Source organism: Pseudophryne corroboree, chromosome 6 (assembly GCF_028390025.1).
Source record: "Pseudophryne corroboree isolate aPseCor3 chromosome 6, aPseCor3.hap2, whole genome shotgun sequence".
Taxonomy (NCBI): domain Eukaryota; kingdom Metazoa; phylum Chordata; class Amphibia; order Anura; family Myobatrachidae; genus Pseudophryne; species Pseudophryne corroboree.
In genome coordinates, this window is record NC_086449.1 from 835,949,085 (window position 1) to 835,970,811 (window position 21,727).

Here is a 21,727-nt window from a genome sequence, read left to right on the forward strand (position 1 = left end):
GTATATATATGTGTGCATGTGTAAGTGTATGTGTGTTTATGTATATGTGTGCATGTGTAAGTGTATGTGTGTTTATGTATATATGTGTGCATGTGTAAGTGTATGTGTGTTTATGTATATGTGTGCATGTGTAAGTGTATGTGTGTTTATGTATATGTGTGCATGTGTAAGTGTATGTGTGTTTATGTATATATGTGTGCATGTGTAAGTGTATGTGTGTTTATATATATGTGTGCATGTGTAAGTGTATGTGTTTATGTATATATGTGTGCATGTGTAAGTGTATGTGTGTTTATATATATGTGTGCATGTGTAAGTGTATGTGTGTTTATGTATATGTGTGCATGTGTAAGTGTATGTGTGTTTATGTATATATGTGTGTGTGAAATGGATCATCTGAGAGTCACAGAATGTGGATGTCTCACGTTATTTCCCAGCATAAACGGCTCTATATTCGGTATGACTCCTGTTGCGCTGACGATAAGGTCACAGCCGTAAGTTTTCCCATTGGTCAGTTCGACATACACCGGCCACTCGCCTGGAAAACATAGTGAGGACAAATGAACGACTATTCCTTCCCCCCCCCATATAATGAGACTATTCCTTCCCCCACCCCCATATAATGAGACTATTCCTTCCCCACCCCCATATAATGAGACTATTCCTTCCCCACCCCATATAATGAGACTATTCCTTCCCCACCCCCATATAATGAGACTATTCCTTCCCCACCCCATATAATGAGACTATTCCTTCCCCACCCCATATAATGAGACTATTCCTTCCTCACCCCCCATATAATGAGACTATTCCTTCCCCACCCCATATAATGAGACTATTCCTTCCCCACCCCATATAATGAGACTATTCCTTCCCCACCCCATATAATGAGACTATTCCTTCCCCACCCCATATAATGAGACTATTCCTTCCCCACCCCCATATAATGAGACTATTCCTTCCTCACCCCCCATATAATGAGACTATTCCTTCCCCACCCCCATATAATGAGACTATTCCTTCCCCACCCCATATAATGAGACTATTCCTTCCCCACCCCATATAATGAGACTATTCCTTCCCCACCCCATATAATGAGACTATTCCTTCCCCACCCCATATAATGAGACTATTCCTTCCCCACCCCATATAATGAGACTATTCCTTCCCCACCCCATATAATGAGACTATTTCTTCCCCACCCCATATAATGAGACTATTCCTTCCCCACCCCCATATAATGAGACTATTCCTTCCCCACCCCATATAATGAGACTATTCCTTCCCCACCCCATATAATGAGACTATTCCTTCCCCACCCCCATATAATGAGACTATTCCTTCCCCACCCCATATAATGAGACTATTCCTTCCCCACCCCCATATAATGAGACTATTCCTTCCCCACCCCATATAATGAGACTATTCCTTCCCCACCCCATATAATGAGACTATTCCTTCCCCACCCCATATAATGAGACTATTCCTTCCCCACCCCATATAATGAGACTATTCCATCCCCACCCCCATATAATGAGACTATTCCTTCCCCACCCCATATAATGAGACTATTCCTTCCCCACCCCATATAATGAGACTATTCCTTCCCCACCCCATATAATGAGACTATTCCTTCCCCACCCCATATAATAAAACTATTCCTTCCCCACCCCCATATAATGAGACTATTCCTTCCCCACCCCATATAATGAGACTATTCCTTCCCCACCCCATATAATGAGACTATTCCTTCCCCACCCCCATATAATGAGACTATTCCTTCCCCACCCCCATATAATGAGACTATTCCTTCCCCACTCCATATAATGAGACTATTCCTTCCCCACCCCCATATAATGAGACTATTCCTTCCCCACCCCCATATAATGAGACTATTCCTTCCCCACCCCATATAATGAGACTATTCCTTCCCCACCCCATATAATGAGACTATTCCTTCCCCACCCCCATATAATGAGACTATTCCTTCCCCACCCCATATAATGAGACTATTCCTTCCCCACCCCATATAATGAGGCTATTCCTTCCCCACCCCATATAATGAGACTATTCCTTCCCCACCCCATATAATGAGACTATTCCTTCCCCACCCCATATAATGAGACTATTCCTTCCCCACCCCATATAATGAGACTATTCCTTCCCCACCCCATATAATGAGGCTATTCCTTCCCCACCCCATATAATGAGACTATTCCTTCCCCACCCCATATAATGAGACTATTCCTTCCCCACCCCATATAATGAGACTATTCCTTCCCCACCCCATATAATGAGACTATTCCTTCCCCACCCCATATAATGAGACTATTCCTTCCCCACCCCATATAATGAGACTATTCCTTCCCCACCCCATATAATGAGACTATTCCTTCCCCACCCCATATAATGAGACTATTCCTTCCCCACCCCATATAATGAGACTATTCCTTCCCCACCCCCATATAATGAGGCTATTTCTTCCCCACCCCATATAATGTGACTATTCCTTCCCCACCCCATATAATGAGACTATTCCTTCCCCACCCCATATAATAAAACTATTCCTTCCCCACCCCATATAATGAGACTATTCCTTCCCCACCCCCATATAATGAGACTATTCCTTCCCCACCCCCATATAATGAGACTATTCCTTCCCCACCCCATATAATGAGACTATTCCTTCCCCACCCCATATAATGAGACTATTCCTTCCCCACCCCCATATAATGAGACTATTCCATCCCCACCCCATATAATGAGACTATTCCTTCCCCACCCCATATAATGAGGCTATTCCTTCCCCACCCCATATAATGAGACTATTCCTTCCCCACCCCATATAATGAGACTATTCCTTCCCCACCCCATATAATGAGACTATTCCTTCCCCACCCCATATAATGAGACTATTCCTTCCCCACCCCCATATAATGAGACTATTCCTTCCCCACCCCATATAATGAGACTATTCCTTCCCCACCCCCATATAATGAGACTATTCCTTCCCCACCCCATATAATGAGACTATTCCTTCCCCACCCCATATAATGAGACTATTCCTTCCCCACCCCATATAATGAGACTATTCCTTCCCCACCCCATATAATGAGACTATTCCTTCCCCACCCCCATATAATGAGACTATTCCTTCCCCACCCCATATAATGAGACTATTCCTTCCCCACCCCATATAATGAGACTATTCCTTCCCCACCCCATATAATGAGACTATTCCTTCCCCACCCCATATAATGAGACTATTCCTTCCCCACCCCATATAATGAGACTATTCCTTCCCCAACCCATATAATGAGACTATTCCTTCCCCACCCCCATATAATGAGACTATTCCTTCCCCACCCCATATAATGAGACTATTCCTTCCCCACCCCATATAATGAGACTATTCCTTCCCCACCCCCATATAATGAGGCAATTCCTTCCCCACCCCATATAATGAGACTATTCCTTCCTCACCCCCCATATAATGAGACTATTCCTTCCCCACCCCCATATAATGAGACTATTCCTTCCCCACCCCATATAATGAGACTATTCCTTCCCCACCCCATATAATGAGACTATTCCTTCCTCACCCCCCATATAATGAGACTATTCCTTCCCCACCCCATATAATGAGACTATTCCTTCCCCACCCCCATATAATGAGACTATTCCTTCCCCACCCCCATATAATGAGGCAATTCCTTCCCCACCCCATATAATGAGACTATTCCTTCCTCACCCCCCATATAATGAGGCAATTCCTTCCCCACCCCATATAATGAGACTATTCCTTCCCCACCCCATATAATGAGACTATTCCTTCCCCACCCCCATATAATGAGACTATTCCTTCCCCGCCCCATATAATGAGACTATTCCTTCCCCACCCCCATATAATGAGACTATTCCTTCCCCACCCCCATATAATGAGACTATTCCTTCCTCACCCCCATATAATGAGACTATTCCTTCCCCACCCCATATAATGAGACTATTCCTTCCCCACCCCATATAATGAGACTATTCCTTCCCCACCCCATATAATGAGACTATTCCTTCCCCACCCCATATAATGAGACTATTCCTTCCCCACCCCCATATAATGAGACTATTCCTTCCTCACCCCCATATAATGAGACTATTCCTTCCCCACCCCATATAATGAGACTATTCCTTCCCCACCCCATATAATGAGACTATTCCTTCCCCACCCCATATAATGAGACTATTCCTTCCCCACCCCATATAATGAGACTATTCCTTCCCCACCCCATATAATGAGACTATTCCTTCCCCACCCCATATAATGAGACTATTCCTTCCCCACCCCCATATAATGAGGCTATTTCTTCCCCACCCCATATAATGTGACTATTCCTTCCCCACCCCATATAATGAGACTATTCCTTCCCCACCCCATATAATAAAACTATTCCTTCCCCACCCCATATAATGAGACTATTCCTTCCCCACCCCCATATAATGAGACTATTCCTTCCCCACCCCCATATAATGAGACTATTCCTTCCCCACCCCATATAATGAGACTATTCCTTCCCCACCCCATATAATGAGACTATTCCTTCCCCACCCCCATATAATGAGACTATTCCATCCCCACCCCATATAATGAGACTATTCCTTCCCCACCCCATATAATGAGGCTATTCCTTCCCCACCCCATATAATGAGACTATTCCTTCCCCACCCCATATAATGAGACTATTCCTTCCCCACCCCATATAATGAGACTATTCCTTCCCCACCCCATATAATGAGACTATTCCTTCCCCACCCCCATATAATGAGACTATTCCTTCCCCACCCCATATAATGAGACTATTCCTTCCCCACCCCCATATAATGAGACTATTCCTTCCCCACCCCATATAATGAGACTATTCCTTCCCCACCCCATATAATGAGACTATTCCTTCCCCACCCCATATAATGAGACTATTCCTTCCCCACCCCATATAATGAGACTATTCCTTCCCCACCCCCATATAATGAGACTATTCCTTCCCCACCCCATATAATGAGACTATTCCTTCCCCACCCCATATAATGAGACTATTCCTTCCCCACCCCATATAATGAGACTATTCCTTCCCCACCCCATATAATGAGACTATTCCTTCCCCACCCCATATAATGAGACTATTCCTTCCCCACCCCATATAATGAGACTATTCCTTCCCCACCCCCATATAATGAGACTATTCCTTCCCCACCCCATATAATGAGACTATTCCTTCCCCACCCCATATAATGAGACTATTCCTTCCCCACCCCATATAATGAGACTATTCCTTCCCCACCCCCATATAATGAGGCAATTCCTTCCCCACCCCATATAATGAGACTATTCCTTCCTCACCCCCCATATAATGAGACTATTCCTTCCCCACCCCCATATAATGAGACTATTCCTTCCCCACCCCATATAATGAGACTATTCCTTCCCCACCCCATATAATGAGACTATTCCTTCCTCACCCCCCATATAATGAGACTATTCCTTCCCCACCCCATATAATGAGACTATTCCTTCCCCACCCCCATATAATGAGACTATTCCTTCCCCACCCCCATATAATGAGGCAATTCCTTCCCCACCCCATATAATGAGACTATTCCTTCCTCACTCCCCATATAATGAGGCAATTCCTTCCCCACCCCATATAATGAGACTATTCCTTCCCCACCCCATATAATGAGACTATTCCTTCCCCACCCCCATATAATGAGACTATTCCTTCCCCGCCCCATATAATGAGACTATTCCTTCCCCACCCCCATATAATGAGACTATTCCTTCCCCACCCCCATATAATGAGACTATTCCTTCCTCACCCCCATATAATGAGACTATTCCTTCCCCACCCCATATAATGAGACTATTCCTTCCCCACCCCATATAATGAGACTATTCCTTCCCCACCCCATATAATGAGACTATTCCTTCCCCACCCCATATAATGAGACTATTCCTTCCCCACCCCCATATAATGAGGCAATTCCTTCCCCACCCCATATAATGAGACTATTCCTTCCTCACCCCCCATATAATGAGACTATTCCTTCCCCACCCCCATATAATGAGACTATTCCTTCCCCACCCCATATAATGAGACTATTCCTTCCTCACCCCCCATATAATGAGACTATTCCTTCCCCACCCCCATATAATGAGGCAATTCCTTCCCCACCCCATATAATGAGACTATTCCTTCCCCACCCCATATAATGAGACTATTCCTTCCCCACCCCCATATAATGAGACTATTCCTTCCCCACCCCATATAATGAGACTATTCCTTCCCCACCCCCATATAATGAGACTATTCCTTCCCCACCCCCATATAATGAGACTATTCCTTCCTCACCCCCATATAATGAGACTATTCCTTCCTCACCCCCCATATAATGAGACTATTCCTTCCCCACCCCATATAATGAGACTATTCCTTCCCCACCCCCATATAATGAGACTATTCCTTCCTCACCCCCATATAATGAGACTATTCCTTCCTCACCCCCCATATAATGAGACTATTCCTTCCCCACCCCATATAATGAGACTATTCCTTCCCCACCCCATATAATGAGACTATTCCTTCCCCACCCCCATATAATGAGACTATTCCTTCCTCACCCCCATATAATGAGACTATTCCTTCCTCACCCCCCATATAATGAGACTATTCCTTCCCCACCCCCATATAATGAGGCAATTCCTTCCCCACCCCATATAATGAGACTATTCCTTCCCCACCCCATATAATGAGACTATTCCTTCCCCACCCCCATATAATGAGACTATTCCTTCCTCACCCCCATATAATGAGACTATTCCTTCCTCACCCCCCATATAATGAGACTATTCCTTCCCCACCCCCATATAATGAGACTATTCCTTCCCCACCCCATATAATGAGACTATTCCTTCCCCACCCCATATAATGAGACTATTCCTTCCCCACCCCATATAATGAGACTATTCCTTCCCCACCCCATATAATGAGACTATTCCTTCCCCACCCCATATAATGAGACTATTCCTTCCCCACCCCATATAATGAGACTATTCCTTCCCCACCCCCATATAATGAGACTATTCCTTCCCCACCCCATATAATGAGACTATTCCTTCCCCACCCCATATAATGAGACTATTCCTTCCCCACCCCATATAATGAGACTATTCCTTCCCCACCCCATATAATGAGACTATTCCTTCCCCACCCCATATAATGAGACTATTCCTTCCCCACCCCATATAATGAGACTATTCCTTCCCCACCCCATATAATGAGACTATTCCTTCCCCACCCCCATATAATGAGACTATTCCTTCCCCACCCCCATATAATGAGACTATTCCTTCCCCACCCCATATAATGAGACTATTCCTTCCCCACCCCCATATAATGAGACTATTCCTTCCCCACCCCATATAATGAGACTATTCCTTCCCCACCCCCATATAATGAGACTATTCCTTCCCCACCCCATATAATGAGACTATTCCTTCCCCACCCCATATAATGAGACTATTCCTTCCCCACCCCATATAATGAGACTATTCCTTCCCCACCCCATATAATGAGACTATTCCTTCCCCACCCCATATAATGAGACTATTCCTTCCCCACCCCATATAATGAGACTATTCCTTCCCCACCCCCATATAATGAGACTATTCCTTCCCCACCCCATATAATGAGACTATTCCTTCCCCACCCCATATAATGAGGCTATTCCTTCCCCACCCCATATAATGAGACTATTCCTTCCCCACCCCCATTTAATGAGACTATTCCTTCCCCACCCCCATATAATGAGACTATTCCTTCCCCACCCCATATAATGAGGCTATTCCTTCCCCACCCCCATATAATGAGACTATTCCTTCCCCACCCCCATTTAATGAGACTATTCCTTCCCCACCCCAATATAATGAGACTATTCCATCCCCACTCCCATATAATGAGACTATTCCTTCCCCACCCCCATATAATGAGGCTATTTCTTCCCCACCCCATATAATGAGGCTATTCCTTTCCCACCCCCATATAATGAGACTATTCCTTCCCCACCCCCATTTAATGAGACTATTCCTTCCCCACCCCCATTTAATGAGACTATTCCTTCCCCACCCCAATATAATGAGACTATTCCATCCCCACTCCCATATAATGAGACTATTCCTTCCCCACCCCCATATAATGAGGCTATTTCTTCCCCACCCCATATAATGTGACTATTCCTTCCCCACCCCATATAATGAGACTATTCCTTCCCCACCCCATATAATAAAACTATTCCTTCCCCACCCCATATAATGAGACTATTCCTTCCCCACCCCATATAATGAGACTATTCCTTCCCCACCCCATATAATGAGACTATTCCTTCCCCACCCCATATAATGAGACTATTCCTTCCCCACCCCATATAATGAGACTATTCCTTCCCCACCCCATATAATAAAACTATTCCTTCCCCACCCCATATAATGAGACTATTCCTTCCCCACCCCATATAATGAGACTATTCCTTCCCCACCCCATATAATGAGACTATTCCTTCCCCACCCCATATTATGAGACTATTCCTTCCCCACCCCATATAATGAGACTATTCCTTCCCCACCCCCATATAATGAGACTATTCCTTCCCCACCCCCATATAATGAGACTATTCCTTCCCCACCCCAAATAATGAGGCTATTCCTTCCCCACCCCATATAATGAGACTATTCCTTCCCCACCCCCATATAATGAGACTTTTCCTTCCCCACCCCCATATGAGACTATTCCTTCCCCACCCCATATAATGAGGCTATTCCTTCCCCACCCCATATAATGAGACTATTCCTTCCCCACCCCCATTTAATGAGACTATTCCTTCCCCACCCCAATATAATGAGACTATTCCATCCCCACTCCCATATAAGGAGACTATTCCTTCCCCACCCCCATATAATGAGGCTATTTCTTCCCCACCCCATATAATGAGGCTATTCCTTTCCCACCCCCATATAATGAGACTATTCCTTCCCCACCCCCATATAATGAGGCTATTCCTTCCCCACCCCATATAATGAGACTATTCCTTCCCCACCCCCATATAATGAGACTATTCCTTCCCACCCCCATATAATGAGACCATTCCTTCCCCACCCCCATATAATGAGGCTATTCCTTCCCCACCCCATATAATGAGACAATTCCTTCCCCACCCCCATATAATGAGGCAATTCCTTCCCCACCCCCATATAATGAGGCTATTCCTTCCCCACCCCATATAATGAGACTATTCCTTCCCCACCCCCATATAATGAAGCTATTCCTTCCCCACCCCATATAATGAGGCCCGAACAGACTGACGGGACTGTACAATACACCATGTACCACAGTCACTGTCACTCTACACACTACATCTAACTGTTTTGATATAATGAGGACTGAACAGACTGACAGGACTGTATAATACACCATGTACCACAGTCACTCTACAAACTACATCTAACTGCTCTGATATAATGAGGACTGAACAGACTGACGGGAATGTACAATACACCATGTACCACAGTCATTGTCACTCTACACACTACATCTAACTGCTCTGATATAATGAGGCCTGAACAGACTGACGGGACTGTACAATACACCATGTACCACAGTCACCGTCACTCTACACACTACATCTAATTGCTCTAATATAATGAGGCCTGAACAGACTGACGGGACTGTACAATATACCATGTACCACAGTCACCGTCACTCTACATCTAACTGCTCTGATATAATGAGGCCTGAACAGACTGACGGGACTGTACAATACACCATTTACCACAGTCACCGTCACTCTACACACTACATCTAACTGCTCTGATATAATGAGGCCTGAACAGACTGACGGGACTGTACAATACACCCTGTACCACAGTCACTGTCACTCTACACACTACATCTGTTTTGATATAATGAGGACTGAACAGACTGACAGGACTGTATAATACACCATGTACCACAGTCACTCTACAAACTACCGTATTTTTCGGACCATAAGACGCACCTGACCATAAGACGCACCTAGTTTTTAGAGTAGGAAAACTGGAAAAAAAAATATTCTGAACCAATTCTGCTTTATCATCTTTGCGCTGCCTCCCTAGTTTTCACCAACCTCTAAGAGATATTTCTGTGTGATTTCTCAGACTCCTACAAGGATTCTGTACAGTGCAGCCTTCTGTCAGAGCCAGCATACAGAGACACACACGCATCAGAGCCAGCATACACATAGACACACACACACACACACACACACACACACACACACACATAATGACAGTACCAGTGGTTCCCCGCATCCAGGCTCTCAGCTAACGCTGCCCGCGGTGCACTCCTGAGGTGGGGGGGGGAGCGGGGGAGTCACATGATGCCGGCTCTGCTGCTGAGATCGGCTCTGAAATGCGGGCGCTCTGCTGATGACGGCGCAGCAGCAGCAGCATCCAGGACCCGCCGCTAACCGCCGGCCGCCGGAGCTACCCGCAAACATGTCTTATTCACTTCATAAGACGCATATACTTTCCCCCCCACATTTTTGGGGAGAAAAAGTGCGTCTTATGGTCCGAAAAATACGGTACATCTAACTGCTCTGATATAATGAGGACTGAACAGACTGACGGGACTGTACAATACACCATGTACCACAGTCACTGTCACTCTACACACTACATCTAACTGTTTTGATATAATGAGGTCTGAACAGACTGACGGGACTGTACAATACACCATGTACCACAGTCACTGTCACTCTACACACTACATCTAACTGTTTTGATATAATGAGGACTGAACAGACTGACAGGACTGTACAATATACCATGTACCACAGTCACCGTCACTCTACATCTAACTGCTCTGATATAATGAGGCCTGAACAGACTGACGGGACTGTACAATACACCATTTACCACAGTCACCGTCACTCTACACACTACATCTAACTGCTCTGATATAATGAGGCCTGAACAGACTGACGGGACTGTACAATACACCATTTACCACAGTCACCGTCACTCTACACACTACATCTAACTGCTCTGATATAATGAGGCCTGAACAGACTGACAGGACTGTACAATACACCATGTCCCACAGTTACTGTCACTCTACACACTACATCTAACTGCTCTGATATAATGAGGCCTGAACAGACTGACGGGACTGTACAATACACCATGTACCACAGTCACTGTCACTCTACACACTACATCTAACTGCTCTGATATAATGAGGACTGAACAGACTGACTGGACTGTATAATACACCATGGGGGTAATTCCAAGTTGATCGCAGCAGGAATTTTTTTAGCAGTTGGGCAAAACCATGTGCACTGCAGGGGAGGCAGATATAACATGTGCAGAGAGAGTTAGATCTGGGTGGGTTATTTTGTTTCTGTGCAGGGTAAATACTGGCTGCTTTATTTTTACACTGCAATTTAGGTTTCAGATTGAACTCACCACACCCAAATCTATCTCTCTCTGCACATGTTATATCTGCCTCCCCTGCAGTGCACATGGTTTTGCCCAACTGCTAAAAATATTCCTGCTGCGATCAACTTGGAATTACCCCCCATGTACCACAGTCACTGTCACTCTACACACTACATCTAACTGCTATGATATAATGAGGTCTGAACAGACTGACGGGACTGTACAATACACCATGTACAACAGTCACCGTCACTCTACATCTAACTGCTCTGATGTAATGAGGCTTGAACAGACTGACGGGACTGTACAATACACCATGTACCACAGTCACCGTCACTCTACACACTACATCTAACTGCTCTGATATAATGAGGCCTGAACAGACTGCCGGGACTGTACAATACACCATGTACCACAATCACTGTCACTCTACACACTACATCTAACTGCTCTGATATAATGAGGCCTGAACAGACTGACGGGACTGTATAATACACCATGTACCACAGTCACTGTCACTCTACACACTACATCTAACTGCTCTGATATAATGAGGCCTGAACAGACTGACGGGACTGTACAAAACACCATGTACCACAGTCACCGTCACTCTACACACTACATCTAACTGCTCTGATATAATGAGGCCTGAACAGACTGACGGGAATGTACAATACACCATGTACCACAGTCACTGTCACTCTACACACTACATCTAACTGCTCTGATATAATGAGGACTGAACAGACTGACTGGACTGTATAATACACCATGGGGGTAATTCCAAGTTGATCGCAGCAGGAAATTTTTTAGCAGTTGGGCAAAACCATGTGCACTGCAGGGGAGGCAGATATAACATGTGCAGAGAGAGTTAGATCTGGGTGGGTTATTTTGTTTCTGTGCAGGGTAAATACTGGCTGCTTTATTTTTACACTGCAATTTAGGTTTCAGATTGAACTCACCCCACCCAAATCTATCTCTCTCTGCACATGTTATATCTGCCTCCCCTGCAGTGCACATGGTTTTGCCCAACTGCTAAAAATATTCCTGCTGCGATCAACTTGGAATTACCCCCCATGTACCACAGTCACTGTCACTCTACACACTACATCTAACTGCTCTGATATAATGAGGCCTGAACAGACTGATGGGACTGTACAATACACCATGTACCACAGTCACTGTCACTCTACTCACTACATCTAACTGCTCTGATATAATGAGGCCTGAAAAGACTGCCGGGACTGTACAATACACCATGTACCACAATCACTGTCACTCTACACACTACATCTAACTGCTCTGATATAATGAGGACTGAACAGACTGACAGGACTGTATAATACACCATGTACCACAGTCACCGTCACTCTACATCTAACTGCTCTGATGTAATGAGGCCTGAACAGACTGAAGGGACTGTACAATACACCATGTACCACAGTCACCGTCACTCTACACACTACATCTAACTGCTCTGATATAATGAGGCCTGAACAGACTGCCGGGACTGTACAATACACCATGTACCACAATCACTGTCACTCTACACACTACATCTAACTGCTCTGATATAATGAGGCCTGAACAGACTGACGGGACTGTATAATACACCATGTACCACAGTCACTGTCACTCTACACACTACATCTAACTGCTCTGATATAATGAGGCCTGAACAGACTGACGGGACTGTACAATACACCATGTACCACAGTCACCGTCACTCTACACACTACATCTAACTGCTCTGATATAATGAGGCCTGAACAGACTGACGGGACTGTACAATACACCACGTACCACAGTCACTGTCACTCTACATCTAACTGCTCTGATATAATGAAGCCTGAACAGACTGACGGGACTGTACAATACACCACGTACCACAGTCACTGTCACTCTACACCAGAGGTTCTCAAACTCGGTCCTCGGGGGCACACACAGTGCATGTTTTGCAGGTAACCCAGCAGGTGCACAGGTGTATTAATTACTCACTGACACATTTTAAAAGGTCCACAGGTGGAGCTAATTATTTCACTTGCGATTCTGTGAGGAGACCTGCAAAACATGCACTGTGTGGGGTCCTGAGGACAGAGTTTGAGAACCTCTGCTCTACACACTACAGCGTTTCCACCTATGTGACCTTGTAGGCAATAAATAACTAACAATAATATCATCCAATAGGGGCCTAATTCAGACCTGGTCGCTGCTGTGTGATATTGCAGAGGTTTGCGATCAGATAGTCGCCACCCATAGAGAGTGAAAACCCTCCCGTGCAAGTGTGCGTATCCATGTGTACGCCGTGCGAAAACTTTGGCAGACAGCGGATATCTGCAAATCCGTTCACAACTCACCATCCAATGATTTTTCCAGTCTGTGCGCAGCCGAGGACTTACTCCTACAGTGCGATACACACAGGCTGATCGGGGCCAGAGCCGACGTCACACACCCGCCCTGAAAACGTTTGGGAACGCCTGCGTATTTCCTGACACTCCCAGAAAATGGGCAGTTACCACCCACAAACGTCCGCTTCCTGTCAATCAGCCTGCGTACGCCTAGTGATCTAAATGTTTGCACCATTCTGTTGCTGTTTGGCGGCGCGCATGCGCATTGCGGAGCATACGTGTGCGCAGTTGTTCAATAATTGCCCGCTGTGCAATTTCGCACAACAGCGATCAGGTCTAACTGCTCTGATATAATGAGGCCTGAACAGACTGACAGGACTGTATAATACACCATGTACCACAGTCACCATCACTCTACACGCTACATCTAACTGCTCTGATATAATGAGGTCTGAACAGACTGACAGGACTGTATAATACACCATGTACCACAATCACCATCACTCTACACACTACATCTAACTGCTCTGATATAATGAGGTCTGAACAGACTGACAGGACTGTATAATACACCATGTACCACAATCACTGTCACTCTACACACTACATCTAACTGCTCTGATATAATGAGGTCTGAACAGACTGACAGGACTGTATAATACACCATGTACCACAATCACTGTCACTCTACACACTACATCTAACTGCTCTGATATAATGAGGTCTGAACAGACTGACAGGACTGTATAATACACCATGTACCACAGTCATTGTCACTCTACACACTACATCTAACTGCTCTGATATAATGAGGCCTGAACAGACTGACGGGACTGTACAATACACCATGTACCACAGTCACCGTCACTCTACACACTACATCTAATTGCTCTAATATAATGAGGCCTGAACAGACTGACGGGACTGTACAATATACCATGTACCACAGTCACCGTCACTCTACATCTAACTGCTCTGATATAATGAGGCCTGAACAGACTGACGGGACTGTACAATACACCATTTACCACAGTCACCGTCACTCTACACACTACATCTAACTGCTCTGATATAATGAGGCCTGAACAGACTGACGGGACTGTACAATACACCCTGTACCACAGTCACTGTCACTCTACACACTACATCTGTTTTGATATAATGAGGACTGAACAGACTGACAGGACTGTATAATACACCATGTACCACAGTCACTCTACAAACTACCGTATTTTTCGGACCATAAGACGCACCTGACCATAAGACGCACCTAGTTTTTAGAGTAGGAAAACTGGAAAAAAAAATATTCTGAACCAATTCTGCTTTATCATCTTTGCGCTGCCTCCCTAGTTTTCACCAACCTCTAAGAGATATTTCTGTGTGATTTCTCAGACTCCTACAAGGATTCTGTACAGTGCAGCCTTCTGTCAGAGCCAGCATACAGAGACACACACGCATCAGAGCCAGCATACACATAGACACACACACACACACACACACACACACACACACACATAATGACAGTACCAGTGGTTCCCCGCATCCAGGCTCTCAGCTAACGCTGCCCGCGGTGCACTCCTGAGGTGGGGGGGGGAGCGGGGGAGTCACATGATGCCGGCTCTGCTGCTGAGATCGGCTCTGAAATGCGGGCGCTCTGCTGATGACGGCGCAGCAGCAGCAGCATCCAGGACCCGCCGCTAACCGCCGGCCGCCGGAGCTACCCGCAAACATGTCTTATTCACTTCATAAGACGCATATACTTTCCCCCCCACATTTTTGGGGAGAAAAAGTGCGTCTTATGGTCCGAAAAATACGGTACATCTAACTGCTCTGATATAATGAGGACTGAACAGACTGACGGGACTGTACAATACACCATGTACCACAGTCACTGTCACTCTACACACTACATCTAACTGTTTTGATATAATGAGGTCTGAACAGACTGACGGGACTGTACAATACACCATGTACCACAGTCACTGTCACTCTACACACTACATCTAACTGTTTTGATATAATGAGGACTGAACAGACTGACAGGACTGTACAATATACCATGTACCACAGTCACCGTCACTCTACATCTAACTGCTCTGATATAATGAGGCCTGAACAGACTGACGGGACTGTACAATACACCATTTACCACAGTCACCGTCACTCTACACACTACATCTAACTGCTCTGATATAATGAGGCCTGAACAGACTGACGGGACTGTACAATACACCATTTACCACAGTCACCGTCACTCTACACACTACATCTAACTGCTCTGATATAATGAGGCCTGAACAGACTGACAGGACTGTACAATACACCATGTCCCACAGTTACTGTCACTCTACACACTACATCTAACTGCTCTGATATAATGAGGCCTGAACAGACTGACGGGACTGTACAATACACCATGTACCACAGTCACTGTCACTCTACACACTACATCTAACTGCTCTGATATAATGAGGACTGAACAGACTGACTGGACTGTATAATACACCATGGGGGTAATTCCAAGTTGATCGCAGCAGGAATTTTTTTAGCAGTTGGGCAAAACCATGTGCACTGCAGGGGAGGCAGATATAACATGTGCAGAGAGAGTTAGATCTGGGTGGGTTATTTTGTTTCTGTGCAGGGTAAATACTGGCTGCTTTATTTTTACACTGCAATTTAGGTTTCAGATTGAACTCACCACACCCAAATCTATCTCTCTCTGCACATGTTATATCTGCCTCCCCTGCAGTGCACATGGTTTTGCCCAACTGCTAAAAATATTCCTGCTGCGATCAACTTGGAATTACCCCCCATGTACCACAGTCACTGTCACTCTACACACTACATCTAACTGCTATGATATAATGAGGTCTGAACAGACTGACGGGACTGTACAATACACCATGTACAACAGTCACCGTCACTCTACATCTAACTGCTCTGATGTAATGAGGCTTGAACAGACTGACGGGACTGTACAATACACCATGTACCACAGTCACCGTCACTCTACACACTACATCTAACTGCTCTGATATAATGAGGCCTGAACAGACTGCCGGGACTGTACAATACACCATGTACCACAATCACTGTCACTCTACACACTACATCTAACTGCTCTGATATAATGAGGCCTGAACAGACTGACGGGACTGTATAATACACCATGTACCACAGTCACTGTCACTCTACACACTACATCTAACTGCTCTGATATAATGAGGCCTGAACAGACTGACGGGACTGTACAAAACACCATGTACCACAGTCACCGTCACTCTACACACTACATCTAACTGCTCTGATATAATGAGGCCTGAACAGACTGACGGGAATGTACAATACACCATGTACCACAGTCACTGTCACTCTACACACTACATCTAACTGCTCTGATATAATGAGGACTGAACAGACTGACTGGACTGTATAATACACCATGGGGGTAATTCCAAGTTGATCGCAGCAGGAAATTTTTTAGCAGTTGGGCAAAACCATGTGCACTGCAGGGGAGGCAGATATAACATGTGCAGAGAGAGTTAGATCTGGGTGGGTTATTTTGTTTCTGTGCAGGGTAAATACTGGCTGCTTTATTTTTACACTGCAATTTAGGTTTCAGATTGAACTCACCCCACCCAAATCTATCTCTCTCTGCACATGTTATATCTGCCTCCCCTGCAGTGCACATGGTTTTGCCCAACTGCTAAAAATATTCCTGCTGCGATCAACTTGGAATTACCCCCCATGTACCACAGTCACTGTCACTCTACACACTACATCTAACTGCTCTGATATAATGAGGCCTGAACAGACTGATGGGACTGTACAATACACCATGTACCACAGTCACTGTCACTCTACTCACTACATCTAACTGCTCTGATATAATGAGGCCTGAAAAGACTGCCGGGACTGTACAATACACCATGTACCACAATCACTGTCACTCTACACACTACATCTAACTGCTCTGATATAATGAGGACTGAACAGACTGACAGGACTGTATAATACACCATGTACCACAGTCACCGTCACTCTACATCTAACTGCTCTGATGTAATGAGGCCTGAACAGACTGAAGGGACTGTACAATACACCATGTACCACAGTCACCGTCACTCTACACACTACATCTAACTGCTCTGATATAATGAGGCCTGAACAGACTGCCGGGACTGTACAATACACCATGTACCACAATCACTGTCACTCTACACACTACATCTAACTGCTCTGATATAATGAGGCCTGAACAGACTGACGGGACTGTATAATACACCATGTACCACAGTCACTGTCACTCTACACACTACATCTAACTGCTCTGATATAATGAGGCCTGAACAGACTGACGGGACTGTACAATACACCATGTACCACAGTCACCGTCACTCTACACACTACATCTAACTGCTCTGATATAATGAGGCCTGAACAGACTGACGGGACTGTACAATACACCACGTACCACAGTCACTGTCACTCTACACCAGAGGTTCTCAAACTCGGTCCTCGGGGGCACACACAGTGCATGTTTTGCAGGTAACCCAGCAGGTGCACAGGTGTATTAATTACTCACTGACACATTTTAAAAGGTCCACAGGTGGAGCTAATTATTTCACTTGCGATTCTGTGAGGAGACCTGCAAAACATGCACTGTGTGGGGTCCTGAGGACAGAGTTTGAGAACCTCTGCTCTACACACTACAGCGTTTCCACCTATGTGACCTTGTAGGCAATAAATAACTAACAATAATATCATCCAATAGGGGCCTAATTCAGACCTGGTCGCTGCTGTGTGATATTGCAGAGGTTTGCGATCAGATAGTCGCCACCCATAGAGAGTGAAAACCCTCCCGTGCAAGTGTGCGTATCCATGTGTACGCCGTGCGAAAACTTTGGCAGACAGCGGATATCTGCAAATCCGTTCACAACTCACCATCCAATGATTTTTCCAGTCTGTGCGCAGCCGAGGACTTACTCCTACAGTGCGATACACACAGGCTGATCGGGGCCAGAGCCGACGTCACACACCCGCCCTGAAAACGTTTGGGAACGCCTGCGTATTTCCTGACACTCCCAGAAAATGGGCAGTTACCACCCACAAACGTCCGCTTCCTGTCAATCAGCCTGCGTACGCCTAGTGATCTAAATGTTTGCACCATTCTGTTGCTGTTTGGCGGCGCGCATGCGCATTGCGGAGCATACGTGTGCGCAGTTGTTCAATAATTGCCCGCTGTGCAATTTCGCACAACAGCGATCAGGTCTAACTGCTCTGATATAATGAGGCCTGAACAGACTGACAGGACTGTATAATACACCATGTACCACAGTCACCATCACTCTACACGCTACATCTAACTGCTCTGATATAATGAGGTCTGAACAGACTGACAGGACTGTATAATACACCATGTACCACAGTCACTGTCACTCTACACACTACATCTAACTGCTCTGATATAATGAGGCCTGAACAGACTGACAGGACTGTATAATACACCATGTACCACAGTCACTGTCACTCTACACACTACATCTAACTGCTCTGATATAATGAGGCCTGAACAGACTGACAGGACTGTATAATACACCATGTACCACAGTCACTGTCACTCTACACACTACATCTAACTGCTCTGATATAATGAGGCCTGAACAGACTGACAGGACTGTACAATACACCATGTACCACAGTCACTGTCACTCTACACACTACATCTAACTGCTCTGATATAATGAGGCCTGAACAGACTGACAGGACTGTATAATACACCATGTACCACAGTCACTGTCACTCTACACACTACATCTAACTGCTCTGATATAATGAGGTCTGAACAGACTGACAGGACTGTATAATACACCATGTACCACAGTCACTGTCACTCTACACACTACATCTAACTGCTCTGATATAATGAGGCCTGAACAGACTGACGGGACTGTACAATACACCATGTACCACAGTCACCGTCACTCTACATCTAACTGCTGATATAATGAGGCCTGAACAGACTGACGGGACTGTACAATACACCATGTACCACAGTCACCGTCACTCTACATCTAACTGCTGATATAATGAGGCCTGAACAGACTGACGGGACTGTACAATACACCATGTACCACAGTCACCATCACTCTACACACTACATCTAACTGCTCTGATATAATGAGGTCTGAACAGACTGACGGGACTGTACAATACACCATGTACCACAGTCAGCGTCACTCTACACCAGTGTTTCCCAACTTCGGTCCTCAAGGCACACTAACAGTCCTAGTTTTAGTGATATCCAGGCTTGAACACAGGTGACTTAATTAGTAGCTCAGTAATTTTGATTTCACCACCTGTGCTGAAGCCTGGATATCACTAAAACCTGCACTGTTGGTGTGCCTTGAGGACCGTGGTTGGGAATGCCTGCTCTACACACTACATCTAACTGCTCTGATATAATGAGGTCTGAACAGACTGACGGGACTGTATAATACACCATTTACCACAGTCACTGTTACTCTACACACTACATCTAACTGCTCTGATATAATGAGGCCTGAACAGACTAACGGGACTGTACAATACACCATGTACCACAGTCACTCTACACACTACATCTAACTGCTCTGATATAATGAGGCCTGAACAGACTGACGGGACTGTACAATACACCATGTACCACAGTCACCATCACTCTACACACTACATCTAACTGCTCTGATATAATGAGGACTGAACAGACTGACAGGACTGTATAATACACCATGTACCACAGTCACCATCACTCTACATCTAACTGCTCTGATATAATGAGGCCTGAACAGACTGACGGGACTGTATAATACACCATGTACCACAGTCACTGTCACTCTACATCTAACTGCTCTAATATAATGAGGCCTGAACAGACTGACGGGACTGTACAATATACCATGTACCACAGTCACCGTCACTCTACCTCTAACTGCTCTGATATAATGAGGCCTGAACAGACTGACGGGACTGTACAATACACCATGTACCACAGTCACCGTCACTCTACACACTACATCTAATTGCTCTGATATAATGAGGCCTGAACAGACTGACGGGACTGTACAATACACCATGTACCACAGTCACCATCACTCTACACACTACATCTAATTGCTCTAATATAATGAGGCCTGAACAGACTGACGGGACTGTACAATATACCATATACCACAGTCACTCTACCTCTAACTGCTCTGATATAATGAGGCCTGAACAGACTGACGGGACTGTACAATACACCATGTACCACAGTCACCGTCACTCTACACACTACATCTAATTGCTCTGATATAATGAGGCCTGAACAGACTGACAGGACTGTATAATACACCATGTACCACAGTCACCGTCACTCTACACACTACATCTAACTGCTCTGATATAATGAGGCCTGAACAGACTGACGGGACTGTACAATATACCATGTACCACAGTCACCGTCACTCTACCTCTAACTGCTCTGATATAATGAGGCCTGAACAGACTGACGGGACTGTACAATACACCATGTACCACAGTCACCGTCACTCTACACACTACATCTAACTGCTCTGATATAATGAGGCCTGAACAGACTGACGGGACTGTATAATATACCATGTACCACAGTCACCATCACTCTACACACTACATCTAATTGCTCTAATATAATGAGGCCTGAACAGACTGCCGGGACTGTACAATATACCATGTACCACAGTCACCGTCACTCTACATCTAACTGCTCTGATATAATGAGGCCTAAACAGACTGACAGGACTGTATAATACACCATGTACCACAGTCACCGTCACTCTACACACTACATCTAACTGCTCTG

The 21,727-nt window shown here is 45.3% G+C and overlaps 1 protein-coding gene across 1 annotated transcript in view; it reads right to left on the bottom strand.

Annotated features, from left to right (window-relative positions):
- PYROXD1 (pyridine nucleotide-disulphide oxidoreductase domain 1) overlaps positions 1–21,727 on the bottom strand; it is a 154,676-nt gene that overhangs the window by 11,507 nt on the left and 121,442 nt on the right. The window contains exon 10 of the mRNA XM_063930089.1: positions 426–538. Coding sequence (XP_063786159.1) covers positions 426–538 — 113 coding nt within the window. The remainder of the gene's footprint in view (positions 1–425; positions 539–21,727) is intronic.